The sequence below is a fragment of the Suncus etruscus genome, chromosome X, assembly GCF_024139225.1.
Source record: "Suncus etruscus isolate mSunEtr1 chromosome X, mSunEtr1.pri.cur, whole genome shotgun sequence".
Classification (NCBI taxonomy): domain Eukaryota; kingdom Metazoa; phylum Chordata; class Mammalia; order Eulipotyphla; family Soricidae; genus Suncus; species Suncus etruscus.
Genome location: NC_064868.1, coordinates 29,783,191 through 29,801,734, shown reverse-complemented (window position 1 = coordinate 29,801,734; position 18,544 = coordinate 29,783,191). Strand labels below are relative to the sequence as shown.

Below are 18,544 nucleotides of genomic sequence, written 5' to 3'. Positions count from 1 at the left end.
AAATGGTTTTGCTCTAAAGAGTCTAGGATGTATGTTTACTTCTCTGAGAGAGTGGAAGATGAAGTTTAGACTAGAGCTGCTGTTTGTACACTCGTGTCATTCTGATAGGTCTGTCACTGGTTGAGTTGCATATATGATAGTGAAGGAAAACAAATGGGAGAATGACTAAGGTCTTGAAATTTGGGGGGGGTTGGTTTTTGGGCCACACTCCGTGGCACTCAGGGGTTACTCCTGGCTCTGAGCTCAGAAATCACTCCTGGCTTAGGGGACCAAATGGAATGCCTGGGATTGAACCCAGGTCTGTCTTGGGTCAGCGATGTGCAAGGCAAACACCCTATGGCTGTGCTACCAATCTGGCCCCAGGTCTTGATTTTTAAGAAGGGGAGTAATACCATTCATGTCAATATTGAGAACACCAAGTCTCTTCACAAGAGAGTGGTATTAGGGAATGAGGAAGATAAAGATGATTAGAGATTAAGAACCAATTTAGTGACCTTCTCCATTAAAGTTTCCTGGGATGATAATTTGGTGAAAAAGGAAGTGTTTCAGTAGAAGAGCTTTTTCAGGGAGTTGGCAGAAGGAAAATATTTAGACTTTTTTTTTTTGGTTTTTGGGTCACACTCGGTAGCACTCAGGAATTACTCCTGGCTCTACATTCAGAAATCATCCATGGCAGGCTCGGGAGACCATATGGGATGCCGGGATTTGAACCACTGTCCTTCTGCATGCAAAGCAAATGCACTACCTCCACGCTATCTCTCTGGCCCCAAGAATTAGAATTTATTGGGAATGAGGAAATATGGAAAAGTTTCTTCCTTTCTATTTTCAATGATTGCTTCTGGTGACCGACCCCTCCCACCTCCATATGATGCAGCATCTCCTGAGATTCACCCTCCAACAGGTGAATTAGGAAGTGGCTGGGTTGCTCAGCTGTATGGTATGTGGCTGAGACATTTAGAATTCTTATTTTAAAATCTTTAGTTAAGCGCCATAATTACAAACTTGTTTGTAGTTGGGTTTTAGTTATTAAAAAAAACATTCAACAGTACAATGTTCCCACCACCAATGCCCTCCATATCCCTCCTCCCCTACTCCCTGCCTGTATTCAAGACTGGAATTCTATTTCTCTTACCCACTACCATTGTCATGAGAATTGTTAGTGTACTTATTTCTCTAACTGAACTCACCACTCTTTTTGGTAAGCTTCACATCGCAGGTCGGTCGTTCCAGCCCTTATCTTCATTATCTCTGGTTATTACAAAACTGTCATTTATTTTTCTTAAATTTCATAGGTGAATGAGACTATTTTGTGTTTTTCTCTCATCCTCTGACTTATTTCACTCAGCATAATAGTTTCCCTGTCCATCCATTTATAGGAAAATTTCATGACTTCAATTTTTCCACAAGGCTGCATAGTATTTCATTGTGTATATGTACCACAGTTTCTTTCCACTGATCTATTGTTGGGCATCTGTTTATTTTTCTCCAGATTCTGTCTATTGTAAGTAGCACTGCAATGAATATAGGTGTGCATTTAGAATTCTTTTTTTAAATATTTTATTTAAACACCTTAATTACAAACATGATTATGGTTGGGTTTCAGTCATACAGAGATCACCCCCCTATCACCAGTGCAACATTCCCACCACCAATGCCTCAAATCTCCCTCCTCCCTACCCCAAACCTGTCTGCATTCTAGACAGGTTTCCTACTTTATTCATTCACATTGTTGTGATAGTTCTCAGTTTATTTATTTCTCTAACTAAAATCATCACTCTTTGTAGTGAGCTTTATGAAGTGAGCTGTAACTTCCAGCCCTCCTCTCTGTTGTCTCTGAAAATTATTGCAACAACGTCTTTCTTTTTTCTTAAAACCCATAGATAAGTGAGACCATCCTGCATCTTTCTCTCTCTCTGACTTATTTCACTCAGCATAATAGATTCCATGTACATCCATGTATAGGAAAATTTCATGACTTTATCTCTCCTGATGGCTGCAAATATTCCATTTTGTATATATACCATAGTTTCTTTAGCTATTCATCTGTTGAAGGGCATCTGGGTTGTATCCAAATTCTGGCTATTGTAAATAGTGCTGCAATGAATATAGGTGTAAGGAAGAGATTTTTGTATTGTATTTTTGTGTTCCTAGGGTATATCCATAGGAGTGGTATAGCTGGATCATATGGGAGGTCAATTTCCAGTTTTTGGAGGAATCTCCATATCGCTTTCCATAAAGATTGGACTAGACGGCATTCCCACCAGCAGTGGACAAGAGTTCCTTTCTCTCTACATCCCCGCCAACACTGCTTGTTCTCATTCTTTGTGATGTGTGCCAATCTCTGTGGTGTGAGGTGGTACCTCATAGTTGTTTCTTAATAGCTTAACCAGTCCTTATATTTTCAGCTACATTATAGCATTCATGGAATATCTAGAAGCTCTAATTTTGAAAACTTCCTAGCTGTATAATTTGGGGGTTTTGTTGTTATTGTTGTTGTTGTTAGCTCCCTTGGTGCAAGTGTGTCTTCCCCTCACAATAATTTCAGCTTGGCCTTCCAAGATGTTCTAGGCTGTTCTCATTTTCTTGGCATTTTTGTTTCTTCGGTATGGGTGTCATTTTGCCTTTTCTAAGTAAAGTTTCAGGAATTAGTGCAAGAGAAATGAGTGTGCTGTCTTTATGTTTATCTAGAAGAGCACAGCCCTGCAGTGGTCCTCCCCATCCAAGTGAGTGCTTATATAAGATATTCTCTCTCCATGTTCACTCACATTGCAGCAGTGTTGTCCTTCTTCATGATCCCCTTCCGTTTTTACTGATGAACTTCCATTTTCTATGAACTATAGTTCTATATAGACTATATAACTATATAGATACTATACCATGCTATAGTTCCACTGGCTCTTTCCATTCTTTTTCAGGTCAGCTCCCATCACCCATCATATCTTTGCTTCAGCTGCATGTTATCAGAGATGCCAACTAACTTGTCTTTTCATATGTTTGTTCTCACAGAGGTTTTGAAATGACAGAGGCTTAGATTATGGCTGGATACATATTTTTCTTTTACAAAATGAAAAGCCAGTTTTGCCAGACACACATACACACACATACACATCTTGGTGGGAAAGATGAATGATTAGAAGCTTAAGTAAAAAAGAATTTGGCCATAATCACGTTGCTATGACTTAGCTCTCTTCATTATTTGGGGGAGAATCCTGATCGAGAAATGGTATTTCAGATTCACTGTTCCTAAAAATTAAGGCTTTATATTGTCTCTTTACTACAGTGAGGGCATCCTGTTAAACCTTTCACCAGAGCAACCAACAAGAAGCAAAGCTAATTTGAATTGCAACTCTTCCATGATACCCCTGTTGCTAAGTAGTTGTGAGATTCTGCTGAGGAAGGCCAAGCAGGAGGAAGGAGCCAGAAAGGCCTGAAACAACCCACAGTCAGGATTTGTTGCCATCTTTCATTTCACTGTTGGCTTCTCCCCTTTTTATTATTCACTTTTGATAGATGGATATTTTTTCCCGCAATTCCTGTTCACCCCATTTTTGCGATTACAAGTGCTTTCTTATTTCTCTTTTTTAAGAAGAATTTTAGAGTCACTGCTGGCAGATGAGTGGTATTTCACATCTGGAAATATATCTTGATATAGTAATTATAAATTCACAGATTCGGCTTTCTGTAGTTCATGCAAGTATAAATGTGTAATTCCTGTTTATGTCTGTGTAGGTTTCTTTTTTCCCATTTAGCTCTGTGTTGATGATGAGGTTTTAATGAGCTTAGATATTAGAAAGCCTCAAAGATATCTAAAAAATTATAGAGCAAGTGTAATATGTTAATGTACCTCTTCCCTCTTGCTTAATTCCTTAAAGATAGCTTCCAGAAACCCTCCCTGTTCTTGACGAATTCTTGAAGCATTCCCAGTAAGCTGAAGTAGAACTCTGAAACTTTGTGTCTGGATGGACATCTTGGCCTAATTTGCTTTAAAGCCAGACTTATTTTAGTTATTCACTTTATCTCAAGTCTCACTAAGACCTGTGCTTCTTGTCAACTCTAGTGAATTTGAGTTGGCAGGAATAATACTTGGCATGTGGAGAATCCATTAAACAGCTTTTGGGAGAGTGAGGCTGGGGAATATGAGATATCTTACTATATTGAACTTGAGATATGAGATAGATTACAATATTACCATATTGAAAAATATAATAGCATCATATACAACCAGATATGGAGTAAAACCTATTTTGTACTTCTTTAGAAATTTTTCAATTAAAAATTAGACATGCTGTAATAGTTTAGTGTCATTAGTATTCCAAGTACTGACATTGGAACTGTCCCTATAAAATATATTACTTCCTTTAAATTTTATTTATCATTCATGATCACCTGACTGATCGAAATTTCTTCTGGGGAATAGACTTAGTAGGAAGAAACAAAGAAACCAACACCCATTTACCTGTTGGAATGATCTTGAGCCATCCAAGATAGCTTTCAACTTTCCACTTTCCTCTTTCCACTCATTTGCTAGGTATATTGAGGTTGTTATCATTCTTTATACCTAATAGACAAATATACCAAAACTCTGAGCCTTTCCAAGTGATCCCCACTAGCCATTGGAAAGCTGGCCTGAAATGCTCCCTATTTTTAAATTCTGGGCCTCAGCTCAGTCATAGATAGCAGCATTTCTGAAGTATGATTAAAAGACAGAAAGCAGCTGTAAAATTGAAGTGACAGGGATTCATGTTTTATTTCTATAATATTTTCCAGATTTTTTTTTCATGACTTTGAAATGCTGGACTGTTTTTCAGAGTTTTTGAAAAAGCATATCCAAAGTGAACTTGAACTTGATGAGATATTGCTATTTTCTTGAGAATTCTCGCTTTCCCCTACTTTGTTGTTGTGATGATCAGTCTCACACTTGGCTGTGTACCTGATGGGTTTGCACAGTAGGTTCTACTGATGGCACACCCTGTTGTGCCGCTCCCTAATGGTCTTACACTGTAGTTATGGGACCTGCACACATTTCATTGTAGTTCACTGGAAATAATGCACTTTTCTTGTGCTGAGGAGCGAATACTTGGCCACTGAGTCACATCCGAGAGTCCCTTTTCTGGCGAATTTAACAGACTCCACTATTATCTTCCACAGAATGTAAGTAGGAATCATGCAACAGAAATGCTTGACAAAGTTCAGAGCAGTTCATAGACTAAAATGAAGAGCTAGGAGCAAGATTATCTTTTCCTTTGTTTCATGCCTCAACATAGAAGTTAAATGGACCATCACTTGAATGGCTGATGATTCAACTGGAGAGGAAATCCTGGTTTGGTATTTTCCCTTGTTCTTTAAATGTCTAGATTTCTCTATTCTGAGGCCCTGGATAAAACCATACAAATCATGAAGAGAGAGGAAGACACAATTCAGCATTTTCCTCCTTCTCAAGTACACTTTCTAGCAGCTGCCATGGAAACATTGTGTAACTCCTCCTGGCATAGTCTCACTGCTGAGTTCTGGTTTTGAGCTAGTGAGTTCATTACTACTTGCATCAGTGTCCAAGAAAGGCAACTCCCAGGGAAATGGAGGCCAGAGTCCCACAGGAGAAGGGGACACTCTTGTCCACCCTTGTTTGCTTGTATCCTTGGATAACAAGTTCTTCTCGAGACATTGTCACAATTTCTACAGCTGGGTGACATCTTGAGGTTGCTGTGTGAACCCTTCATGCTTTTTCAAGGCGGAGACTTATCTCTTCCAGCTGTGAGCCAGAGGGATAGCACAGTAGATTCCTGGCAACACACGCAGACTCAACAACACAGATCGTTAACTCTTTTGAGTAGGGCTGTGAGGACAGCAGCACTCTTGTAAAGTTCACTGATGGTTTCTGGATATAAGTTTGTCCCCTCTGGATAGCACTTTGTGTGCTAATCTCTTGTATTCCCAAATCACTATGTCACAACACCTGGTTGGACTGTGGTGTTCAGTGAGCGGTGAGAGGTGACTTCTTGATAGTGGATTGGTAATACGCTCAAAGAGTTTCAGTGAGGAGTAAATGGAGTAGATGTGCCAGTGTTACAGGAAAGTCTAAACTGCTTTAAGAAAGCTGAGCGTTCTTCTAGAACTGGACTATTGCAGATGCTCCAACCTGATAGCATTCCTCAGTGAGCCACTCCCTGAGGAATTAGAATGTCCTTGACCTTACCTTGGGGAGGGTCAAACTCCAGGAATTTGTCAGTTCTTGATAGGAGGCTGCTAGATTCAAAGCTTCTTAACTTCACTTAGACCATGTGTTCTTTTTTGGTGGGAAGCAAGTTTGGGGCCACACTTGACAATGCTCAGGAATTACCTCTGGCAGTGCTCAAAGAGCATATGGAATGCTGGGAATTGAACCCAGTGTAGCCACATGCAGGGCAAGCACCCTCCCCACTGTTTGAGCTCTCCAGCACCAAGACCATGTGTTCTGAATTCTGAGCCAGGAAAGTTGTAATATGGTGGAGGATAGAATTGGATTTAAAACGGGACCTTTATTTATAAAAGAAAGAATACAAGAGGAAAACAGACAAATGAGTTAAAAATCAATTAAAAAGGAAATTAGAAAGGATGGGAAAAAGAAAGGAAAGTTGTTGGTATTTTCTGCCAGGATGTTTGGCTGGTACGTAGTTCATACTCCACACTTTTGCATAAGTAAATTAATTCAAGGAGATTTACCTTGAAAAAGCTAGAAGTATAGTCCATGGAAACTACTCCAGGCTGCTGTTCAAGGCAGGGGAATGGAGGTGTGTGTTTGTGTGTGTGTGTGTGTGTGTGTGTGTGTGTGTGTGTGTGATTCTGTATGGATCTAGCAATCTGTTTGTAGGCCTCTGTTCCTTATTTTGTCAAGTGTTAAAGGAGCATACAGCTGAGTTTGTGTGAAGGGCCTCTGTACTATCAAGTGTTGGAAAAGTTTGCTCATGCTACATAGTATGGTGGGAGGAAGGGAAGGATTTCCTCCTGGATGAGTGTCACTCGATAACTCATAGCATGAAATGTTTGCGACCACAAAAAATATTATCGGAGATATCTGAGGAAAAGAGAGCAAGGAAGTTGGGAGGGAAGAATAAAGGACTATCTGAAGGATCCACATAAATCAAATTCTGCTTATAAGATAGTAAGGTCCAAAGAAAAGTTTATCCATATGAAGGAGGAAGAACCTCTTCCTAGAGCCCTTAGATACTTAAATTCTGTGGTATCATAATTTATAGTAGTATTGAAGTCATTTTTTTACAGTTGCAGTGACCTTTAGACACTTTAATCTTATTTACTGCCTTGAGTTACAGGAGACTCACCTGGATCTAAGAGGTGAGGTTTTGAAAAGTAGACCATGAAAAGATAGCAAAACCAGTCCAGATCTTGAAACCAAAGGTATTTAGGTATTTTTGAACAGCATGAGATAAGAAACTATCCAAATACACAATTGATATTTGATTATTATACTTGAATGTCCACATGAACCACCTGGGGGGTCTTCTTAAACTGTTTCTGATTCATTGATATTTTTGGGTTCTGAGCATCTGAACTTGGAAGTAGCTTCAAGGAGATGCAGATGCTTTTACTTTGGGAATCACTTTGCCTAATAAGGAAGAATTGTGTTAGGTGTTCACTCACTTGGTCCTGGTGCTCACCAGAGATTGAGAACCTGGCTGCAGTGCTCATACACTCAGTGGAAGTATTTGCTAGGGTTCTCACACTTTAATTGTAAAGTTTACATGGTTCTGTCCATATGTATGGCACTTGAACATGGTATGATTGTACTCACGTGTTCACTGGGAGTCACACAGTTTGGTTGCAGTGATCATGTCTACCTGGGAACTGGAGTTCATACATCCTGTGTCTTCATTGGAAATCACATACTGTAGAGGTGGTAGGACAGTGCTCAGTGCGTGTAGATGGTATCAGGGATTGAACTCAAGATCTCATATCTGCAAGGCAAATGATTTGTACCGCTGAGCCACTACTGAGCCACCCTGAGCCACGCTGAGCCACCCTGAGCCACTACTGAACAAATATTAGCTAGCACAAAACAATCATAAAACCTATGACAGTGGCACTGTAAAGTCAGCTCTGTCCTTTAGGGTGTTTGCCTGAGTTATTTCATGATGACTTTCAAAGTGTCATACTGGAACCAACAGCATCACCTGGGAACTTGTGAATGAGTCAGATTCTTTGGGCATCACCAGACTGATGGAGTCAATAGAGAGCCCTCTGGGTGCTTGTGACAATAGTTTGTGACATACACTCAAGTTACTATCACAAGAACAGTCTGTTACTCACCTAGTTGACTTCAGGACAGTGATGCTGCAACTACACATGAAGAAATCCAGCCTACAGCATCATTTACAACATGGGACCTGTTCATGTCAGGGTAGGGAATGTTCATTAGATTTTTTTTCCAAGAGTTCTCATCTTGCTCAAACCACTAGTATCACCAGCATAAAACCCATCTAACGTTAATTAGGATAATTAATGAAACCCCTGGTGTAATTGGAGCTAAAAATAGCTGAAGCACTTACAGTGGCCACCTCTGGAGTGAGGGTTTTTGATTAATTGCTAGCCAACCACCCCTGCAGTGTGCATTCCTGATTAAGACAACTGACCACCTCAGTAGTGTTGCTTAAACTAAGACAAATACATCATATAATATTGCCCATGAGAGTTTTTTAGTGCTTTTAAGATCTATTTATGAAGGCATAATTTAAACATAATAAAAACATCTTTTGGAAGTATATCCTATAGGTTTGATACATATCTATACTCACGAAACTTCTGTACCAATTAATATGTCTAACATTTCCATTGCCTAAAATCACCCTTGAGTTATGTGCAGTTACTGGCTCCTGCCCCTACTCTGTTTGCCTTGATATGTCTATAGGCAAGTTTTTGTATTATAAAATTTCATATAAATGAAATTAAACCGTATTTGCTCTTTTGTGTCTTTTGTGTCCAGCTTTCTTTTTTTACTAAGTGTAATTTTTTTCACGTTGACTCATTTTGTTGCAAAGGCTGGAATTTGTTCATTTTTATTATGGAGTGTATCCGTATCTCTTTGCTTCTGGATTTTGGCTATAATAAATATAGCCCCTATAGAAATTCATCTATATGTCTTCTTATGGATCTGTGTTTTTATTTCTTTTGGGGAATATTTAGAAGTAGAATATTTGGGTTTTAAGAGATAAGTGTTTCATTTTATAAAGAATAGCTGAAGTGGGTGTTATACTTTTTTATATTCCAACTAGTACATACGAGAATTCCAGTGCTGTCACTTACTCTCCAAAATTTCATGATGCTGAGCCTGTTTCTGCAGGGGACGTGTGAGAGCACACCAACCCATACTTAGGGTTTACTTCTGGTCTGCATTCGGGATCACTCCTGGTGGTGTTCAGGTGGCCATATAGGATGCCAGGAATTGAACCTGGGTCAACTGCATCCAAGGCAATCAACCTACCCACCCACTATCACTGGCACTGAGTCTTTTTTAATTTTGATAATAATTATTTCACTTTTCTCATTTATTTTTACTTTATATGGCAGTAATGTTGGTGTGTAAGAATTTACAAGCTTAGTGGGTACAGTTTCACACTCTGTACAATGTTATGTGATCATACTCCACCCTCCAATATCCTTCCACCGGTTGGACCTCTCACCACCCTTCCAACTCTCCACTATCATGTCCACTCTGCCTTTAGTAACTTCAGTTCTGTAGTCAGAGTCCAAAAGATTGTTTCATTTAACTTTGTATATTCCCTTGCTTTATTTCTATATAGCCCAAGATCATTCAGTTTTTGTCTTCCTTCTCCTAACTTTTATTTTACTTATATTTAATCCATTTATCTTATTTGGGGTGAGTTCCCAAGTGCCCGAAGGGACCTCTCCTGGCAATTATTAGCCAGCTTACCCAGTAGTTCAATGCGCCAGCCTGAGGATGCAGTGCTATTTGGAAGCTGCACTATTGGGGATTACCTAGGCCATTCCATTAGTACTTGGTGAGCACCAGGGCTGCATCCTGTGATACTTGGGATGATGTGGTACAAGGGACCAAACTGGGGTCAGCTATTGCAAGACATGCACTTTAGCTCTACTACTATCTCTCCAACGCCTCTTATGTTTAATATTTAAAGTAATTTTACAGATAGTACTTTTCTTTTCCCAGCTTTTCAATTCAGGTATTTATGTTTGGTATCATTTTACATATTAAGAATGTGGACTGATATGGATTACATCATAGCTTTTCTAATCCTGCTTAGGTTGGCACTCCCCACTAGAAATGGTTTTATAAGGGTCCGGAGCAGTGACGCAAGCAATAAGGCATCTGCCTTGCATGCACTAGCCTAGGATGGACTGCAGTTCAACTCGCCAGCATCCCATATGGTCTCCCAAGCCAGGAGCTATTTCTGAGCGAATAACCAGGAGTAAACCCTGAGTGTCATTGGGTATAGCCCAAAAACAACAAAAAAGAAATGGTTTTATGGGGGACTGGAGAGATAGCACAATGGTAGGGCATTTGCCTTGTACTTGGCCAACTCAGGAGAGATGATGGTTGATTCCTGGCATCCCATATGGTCCCCGGAGACCTGCAATTTCTGAGCTCACAGCCAGGAGTATGGCCCAACCCCCCCCCCCCAAAAAAAAAAAAAAACCACGGAAATGGTTTTATGGAAGCCACTTGGTCAAGGCAATTTGTCATCTTTGCCAGTGTATCTTTTCATTTTTTCAATCTTTTATTCATTCAGTCTGTCAGCCAGTTCCAGCTGTATTAGACCCTTTTCAGGGAGCAATTGCATAGTAAGCAATCTGAGGAAAGTGACAGAAGTAGGAGACAGGATATTTGTCTTTAAGGAGACTGTTGGCACTTGGAGTCTCTTGAAGCATAAATTCACAGAAAACCTTGACAATAATACAGCCCAGTGCATATGCAGGTTTTTTACAGACTTGACTAAGATCATCATCTGTATAATCTGTATATAGCGTTGTGCATTGGAGGTGAGTCAGAGTTTAATAAGCATCTGTAGACACTGTGGCAGAAATTATAATCTGTGTTGAAGATTAGAATGATCTCCGTTTAGGACATAAAGCTGATTGTGTATTTTCATTCCAGTTATATATTAAAATCCATCTCACATGCAGAGTTGTTAGGAAGAAATCACACTGTTAACAGTGTATATCTTTAGATAATGGGATTATGGATTATTTGTTTACTTGATTAGATATTTTCCTTTTATTTCTAAATCCTTTACCGTGAGTAAGTTTGACTTTTATAACCTAAAAACTGTTTCATTTCTACTTAATAGTTTGCTAACTGCTCATAGCTATTTCTAGAATACCTTCCATGTTCTCATTAATCTTGTGCAAGGAAGTCACTATAGGAGAACCAAGATTATAGTCCAGGGATTTGGGGGCTCTCCAAAGGACTGTACAAATGTTCTGTGGATTATACCGTGTCAGTAGTCCTTTACAGTGTCTAGTTTTCCTGATTGCCAGGCAGCAGAAGAAAAGGTTTTTTCCCCCTCTATTCCTCAGATTGACAGAATTTCACCTCCTAAAACTAGGAACATGATCAAGCCTATTTTTGGTTGTTGCCATTGTGGGCCACTCAGTGGATGCTTTTGCCTGTGATTTCAGATGAAGTAATAGCTGATTTCTTTTTTTCTTCTCTTTTTCTTTAGCTGACCTGAATAATGTCCGGTTCTCAGCTTATAGGACGGCTATGAAGCTCCGAAGACTGCAGAAAGCGCTCTGCTGTAAGTTATCTATTGGTCAGGAAGATGCTGAAAGTTGCTCTTGGCAGTTGTTTTTCACTGGGATAGGGAGGAATTGCTGTTTGATATATGGTTAGCACATTGAATTTATTTTTTAATTTTGTGTTTTACGTATTAGTCTGGGACCACACCCATCAGAGCTCAAGGGTTATTGCTGACTCTGTGCTCAGGATTGATCCCCTAGTATTGCTTGAGGTACCATATACAATTCTAGGGATCATATTGGGGTTGCCTCCACTGCAAGACAAATACTTTAACCCCTGCAATTTCTCTATAGCCCCTTAAATTCATATACTATGCTTTTTGTGAAATCATTTGACATTATTATTGCTAATACTCAGCTACTGATGTTGATATAACATGCTGATAACTTCTATTTTCCAACTGATGTTATTATTATTGAGACTTCTCTTCATTAAATGGGAAGTATTTTCCACTAGTGTACTTTCATTCCTTCTTCTTATAAGATATCTTTAGTATTAGAGGATGAGGACTGCCTTATGTAACTGATGTTCACAGTATGTGTGCGATTGAATTCTAATGTTCAGATGAATGCTGTTATGGAAGAAAGAAGACAGGATGATTGTTAAGCTTTTCCTAAATATCCTACCAGTAAGGGAATCCTGAAGTGTCATATAATGTTATCTTTTTATCACATCATTTCTATTATTTATTGACAAAAGGAATTCTAGGAAAATACTGCTTGAGTATTGGTGATAACACCATGATGTAGACAGGTAGGTCTTGACTTGGTTTGAATTTGGAGCCCCATGAGGGAGACAGGCTATCCAAGAGTCTAGAGACATAGGTACATTTAAATAAGGCCATGGGGAATGTCTACAGTTTGTGGGAAAAAAATAAAGTGATGCTGTCTCCATTTCTAGACTTCCTAGGCACACTGAGGAAAAGTGGGGAGTCTATTTCAAGGTCATGAGTGTAGTCATGTGACAGTGGGAGAATGGGCAGCTCTGGGAGCAGCAGTTGCTGGGGTGAATTTCTGAAACTTGCTTGATGAATGGTATCTAAAGTACTTGAATCCGAAAAGGGTCTGGAGTCTAGAGATTTGTTCAGGAAATGAAAAATACTTACACATGACTAATGCATAGAGTTCTAGGGAGGGGGTTGTGGTGTAATATTTGGCGAGAGAGAGTGAGAGAGAAATGGGAGGCCAATTGTGAAGAACTCTTTTAACTAGTTGAAGAATGTAGATGTCTGTGGGGAGCCATTCAAGGAGTTCTGGCAAGGGGATGACATAATGGGATTTTCTTTGACACAGATCATTCTGGTATGTTGATTGGGGGTAGGGAGGGTATTATACAACAAATGGAAGAGAGACTTCTGAGAAGTCTTCAGTAATCTAAACCAGCAAAAATGGTGGGGAAAAGTGGAGCAGTAGCACAGCATTATGGCGTTTGCCTTGCATGTGGTCAATACAGGACGGACCCAGGTTCGAATTCCAGCATCCTACATGATCCCCTGAGCCTGCCAGGAGTGACTTCTGAGCGCAGAGCTAGGAGTAACCCTTGAGCGCTGCCGGGTGTGACCCCCCCAAAATCAAAACAAATCAAAAAGTGGAAGATACCAGGAGCAGTCACATGAACATTCAGTGGAAATAAAAATGATTCAGACCTAAACACCAAATCCAAAGTCAATGACAACAGAATCAAGATAACCCAATCTACAACAATTTATACACAAAGAGGACCTTTTACACTAGGAGTCCAGGGGGCAAGAGAGTTGGTATGTGATGCATGTCCACGGAAGGGCAACACTGGTGTGGAAATGGCCCTAATTCATTGTCACTATGTACCTTATATATAACTGTGAAAGATTTGTAATTCACATTGGTCACAATAAAAATTATTTAAAAAATGGTGGTCTGAGTTTGGCCAAGTAGGAATAGAGGCAAGTAGAGAGTGAGAACTCTTGAGAAGGCAGAGTAAATAGTTCTTGGTGGTAAATGTGCTGTGCTGGGTGAGGGAGACTCTGTGCATGGTTTGGGTAAATGTAGACTTTAGGGATAGGATAGTTGTGACACTAAAGACAACTTTACAGGTAATGATTTGGACTCATAAGCATATTGATGTTATAGGAAAGTATAAGTAATGTTTAGGACAGGATGAACTATGTCTAGAGGGGTAGACAACGGGCTGAAGGAAAATATGAAAAGATTATCGAGCCACATTCTACATAAGTAAGTATGCTTTTCCTTTTCATCCTGGTCTCTAGTGCTTTGCACAAAATCAGCCACAGGAGAGGAGTTTAATATACTCTCTTCATAGATTGGATGCAAGATGAGAGTAAATTTCTGCTTCCGTTTCTCTCTACCTTATAGTCTAAAGTGATCAGGTTTCAGTTTTATAGCTGCCAACTTGAAATAGTTTATAAAGGCTTCCCCAGGCTTAGGTTTTCCTTAGGGACCTGTGAATGTCAGTAGTTGGAAAGGAGATGTTTCAGGTGGGGTGCAGTGGGCAGAATCAGGGGGTGAATGGAAAATATCTTTTCTGCTGGCTGGGCCACCCCAGAGGTACTACTTTCCACGATAAAGGAGTAATTATCATCTGGTTATTGTTTCGAGTACATTCCAAAATTCCATAAAGGTAGTTGGTTTTTCTAAATAATAGTAGGAAAATGCCCAGAAATAAATGCTCTGGAAAACTTTACAATGGATGTCCTTTTCCTTAATGTTCCCTTTGAGCTTGGATTTGGGTATTATTCAATGATCCAATCAGAAATGATTCCATTTATATATTGTCTTGTCTACCATTTTAGTTTATATGTTAACCTGACAAACAATGGGCAAAAGGGGGAATGAGATATTGTAAAGAATTTTGGATATTCAAGGTTAGAGCTTGTGTTAGAGTTAAGCTCCATGTGTAGAATGCAGAGATTTAAGCCAATTTTAAGATCTCAGTATTTGCTGTGTGAGGGTGTCTTTTCTCACATTCGGAGCAGCTTTAGGTATAGTAAATTTAGGAAGTATCTATCTAAATTAAGGACTACACTATCAAGAAAACTAGGAGGCTCTACGTTTGGTATGACTATCGGGTAAAAATTGGCTAATTTTTATTACTGAAAATTGCAATTGCACTTCGTAGCTGTTCAGTAGAGGAGTTAAGGATTTATTCTTAATTTTCTGTTTGCTTAAGTTTATCCTGTGGCCATTGCATCATTTCTGTGCCTGCAGAACCATGATAAAGAGCTGTTGTCTATAGTACAGACAAATAAAGCTTGTCCTGGCTAGCTTTTCCAGCTGAAGGTAGCTTCCTCTCACTCTTAGCATAATGAAAATGGATGATGTTCTTCCAGTGATTTCTTGATGCCAGGGAAGAGTTTGAATTATCAATGCTGTAGCAAATATACAGTGCTACTGCCATTAAGGACTTGGTTTTATTTTTTTCACTTCACTATCCAAGCTTCAATATTGTTGAAACCAAAATAATACAATATTATCCACTATAGAGAACTGGCTATTTAAGTTGAGAGCATCGCCATTGGCCTATAATGTAATCGGTTCATAATCTGTTTAATGTTGCATGACTCTGTACTGCTTTTCAACACATTGTGAATGAAAATGAAACTTGACAGAAAAGCAGAGACAAAAAGACAATCTGGGTGGGAAGGATTTGTAAGCTGGTTAATGTGGCTGATATACCCAATTGACAGACAGAATATCATCTCGTACTTTTGCCTTCTTCCTCTGGAGTTCTGATGACATCTTATACGTGTGTGATGCCTGAAATAAAAATACAGCCAACTTCTAAGAACCAAATAAAAATAAACTTAACACAGCACATGTCTTTAGTTTATTTGTGTTGTGTTGGAGAGAGACCAAACCATAGGGCTAAATATACTGCAGTTGATAAATGTGACAAATAACCTGCAAACAAGGTATAGAGAACAATTTGCTTCTGTTCAGCAAATGAATCACACAGCAGAGATTTGGAACAGCCTGGAGTCATCTGAATGAGCTTCCAGACTCACCTTGACCGCGAGAAACCAGGTGAAAAATGTGCTCCCTTTTTGGTAAATGCATTTCACCTTTTGAGAGCTCACTAAGGGGAGCATTAGACAGGGTTCAGTTGCTAAAGAAGGTTCAGGGACTCACGATAACCTGACTTATAAATCTACAGTCTGTCGCAGGAAAATAAAAAGGGGCATTCAGGTAAGATTTAGATCCAGAACCATAGGCTATCTCATAGCCAGGGAGCCCAGAAGATTAATGTATTGATCCCCTCCCTCTAAAATAAACACTTTCCCTCCATATATCATGTATTTTTTTCATGTAGAGGTAATATTGCAGTTACTTTAGAATTGAGAAAATTCACAACATATTGAAGACACAGCCAAATGAAGTTTTATATTTTACATGGTTCCCGTAACATCACGGTCTCTCCCCAGGACAATACTATAGTTTTATATTTAAAATATGTCAAATCCCTATGTATTGCACAGTGGGTCTGAGGTTTTAGTGCTTACATTTGTTTTGCATGTGGCCAACGAGGCTTTGAAATCTAGCATCCATATGGTCTCCTGACGACCTCCAGACAACAGGGACCTTGATAAGTTCTCTTCTTTAGTTATAGTTTTAAGCAAGTGGTTGTCCTTATCCTACCAACTGGTGTTAATTCACTGTTTTCAAACTGCTCTCACAATTGGTCTTTTTTGTCACTTCACCTTTTTCTCCATCAAAGTAAATTCTACGTGCCCTGGTAGTTCTAATCCAGCTTCTAACAATTCTTCTGAGGTTCTTAAATTTCAAATGAGCCCATGCTCTTTGCTCCACCAGACATCATTCTAGTGATATAACTATTACTTACATATTTATAGCCTTCTGCCATAATTTTACAAATACTAATTTTCTGCCTCATAATGTGACAAATGAGATTGTAGCATATGAACCTACTTTATGCCCCATACCTTTAAATTTTTGGAAATTTGTCATTGCTTTTTAATACTATGGTATATAATGGTTTGGCTTCATGCCTCTCTATGTCTATAATTTTGATCACTCCCACCACCAAAGTACAGTGTCATTTAGCCACCACAAAGACTCCTCTTCTCATTATTCCTTCTATTCCCCTTTCCTTTGAACCCATCAAGCCTTCATTGAGTCTAGGGGTTTGTTTCACTGCAGTTTTGCCAGTTCATTTGCATCACCAACACTCTCTTATACCTTCATCATCACAATTAATGGCTACACACATTTCATTAATATTATTATAAATCATGGCTCCCTGGATTAGACTGGGTAAATATTCCCCCAGGATACTTTATGACACAGATCCTGAATAACAGAGCTATCCTGTACAATGAGAACCAAAAGATGTAGCCACATTAATAATGCTCCATGGTTTCATGATTATAACCAGAACTCCCATCTATTCATCTAATGTGTGTGATAAATTGGCCTGATGTCCTGCTTACTTCTTGTCTGAGGGCAATTGATTCATAGCTAAGGGAGCATAGTATTTTCTTATTTTAAATCTCTTTCTAGGTCACAACATTATGTTAAGAGTTTTCACTTATTGAGTGACTATCAGCAGCAAACTTAATTTCTTATAAATTTTACTCTCACCCCTTCACCCACAAAATGTGTCCCTTGGGACAGCCACTAGGCTACTCCATGTTTAGCTGGAGGCAAGATAAGACTGTTCAGGGCTGAATTGATAGTACAGTAGGTAAGACATTTGTTTTGCATGTGGCCAACCAGGGTTTGATCTCTGGCATCCCATATGGTCCCCTGACCACCTCCAGAAGAAGGTCCTGAATATAGAGCCAGGACTAAGCCCCTATGCCCTGCCAGATGTACCCCCAAATAAAACCACATAAACAACAACAGAAAAGAAGTCAATAGTCAGGAGTCAGGTTGTATTAGTGCAAAAAATAGGACTCCTCTGTCCACCAGACAACAAAACATTTGTGACGGTCCCAATTAGGCCAGGTGTGAGGAAGAAGTAATTCATTCCACTGATCCCCATGGAATCCTTATGCTTACATTGCAACTAATACTCTAGGTATCTTGTCTCAGAACATTACCAGCCTTTGAGATGCTTAATTGTAGCAGGGACTGCTAGGTATGGCATTGAAATAGAGAGCCGTGGTAAAGTAGGGAACACCTGTAAATTCCCCAGTTGAAATGTTTTTTAATTGGTCTCACTGGCCCCCAATTTTCAAAAGTGATAGTTGCCTAGGTTCCTTTGGTTGGAACTCCACCTGCAGGCCAGAGAAGGTGAAACTCAATTGGAAATGCTTCTAATCTGGGTGCTTTTCTGCCATCATTTGCAGTTCCCTTCTAATACATTTTATTAGGGTCTGAGGTTCAGGTTGTACCATTGCAGATACCAGTAGAAAGTTGCCTTATCTACATCAAACAAGGGTAGCTTGGCAACCAGCATTCGTAATTCATTTTGTATCCCTGTGATCAGAATATGTTTTTATTTTGAAAACAATGCCTTAGTCATATCTTTCACTAAGAATGAGTAGGAGTCTTCTAAACAATCTCTTATCTGACCCTAATTGCACTGGCAGTTAGAACTCCATTGCTGAATAACCCACATAACATTGTTTCCAAATCATTACAGTTCATTTGAAGCAAGAGCTACAGTACTCCAGCAATATTAAAGTCATGGCATGTTCCATGTATATCTTCCAGGCTGTCTTCCAGCATAGAGGCACATGAGAGATAAGCTCTAAGTGTCCTCTTTTTGTGATAGCCTCACTAGGATACCTTGTCCCTTGGATCTAGAACCACAATTGCG

The 18,544-nt window shown here is 39.4% G+C and overlaps 1 protein-coding gene across 6 annotated transcripts in view; it reads left to right on the top strand.

Moving 5' to 3' along the window:
* DMD (dystrophin) overlaps nucleotides 1–18,544 on the top strand; it is a 2,686,579-nt gene that overhangs the window by 2,557,290 nt on the left and 110,745 nt on the right. For all 6 annotated transcript variants that reach the window (XM_049766734.1, XM_049766732.1, XM_049766737.1 and 3 more), the window contains one exon: nucleotides 11,691–11,765. In XM_049766734.1, the coding sequence (XP_049622691.1) occupies nucleotides 11,691–11,765 (75 nt within the window). The remainder of the gene's footprint in view (nucleotides 1–11,690; nucleotides 11,766–18,544) is intronic.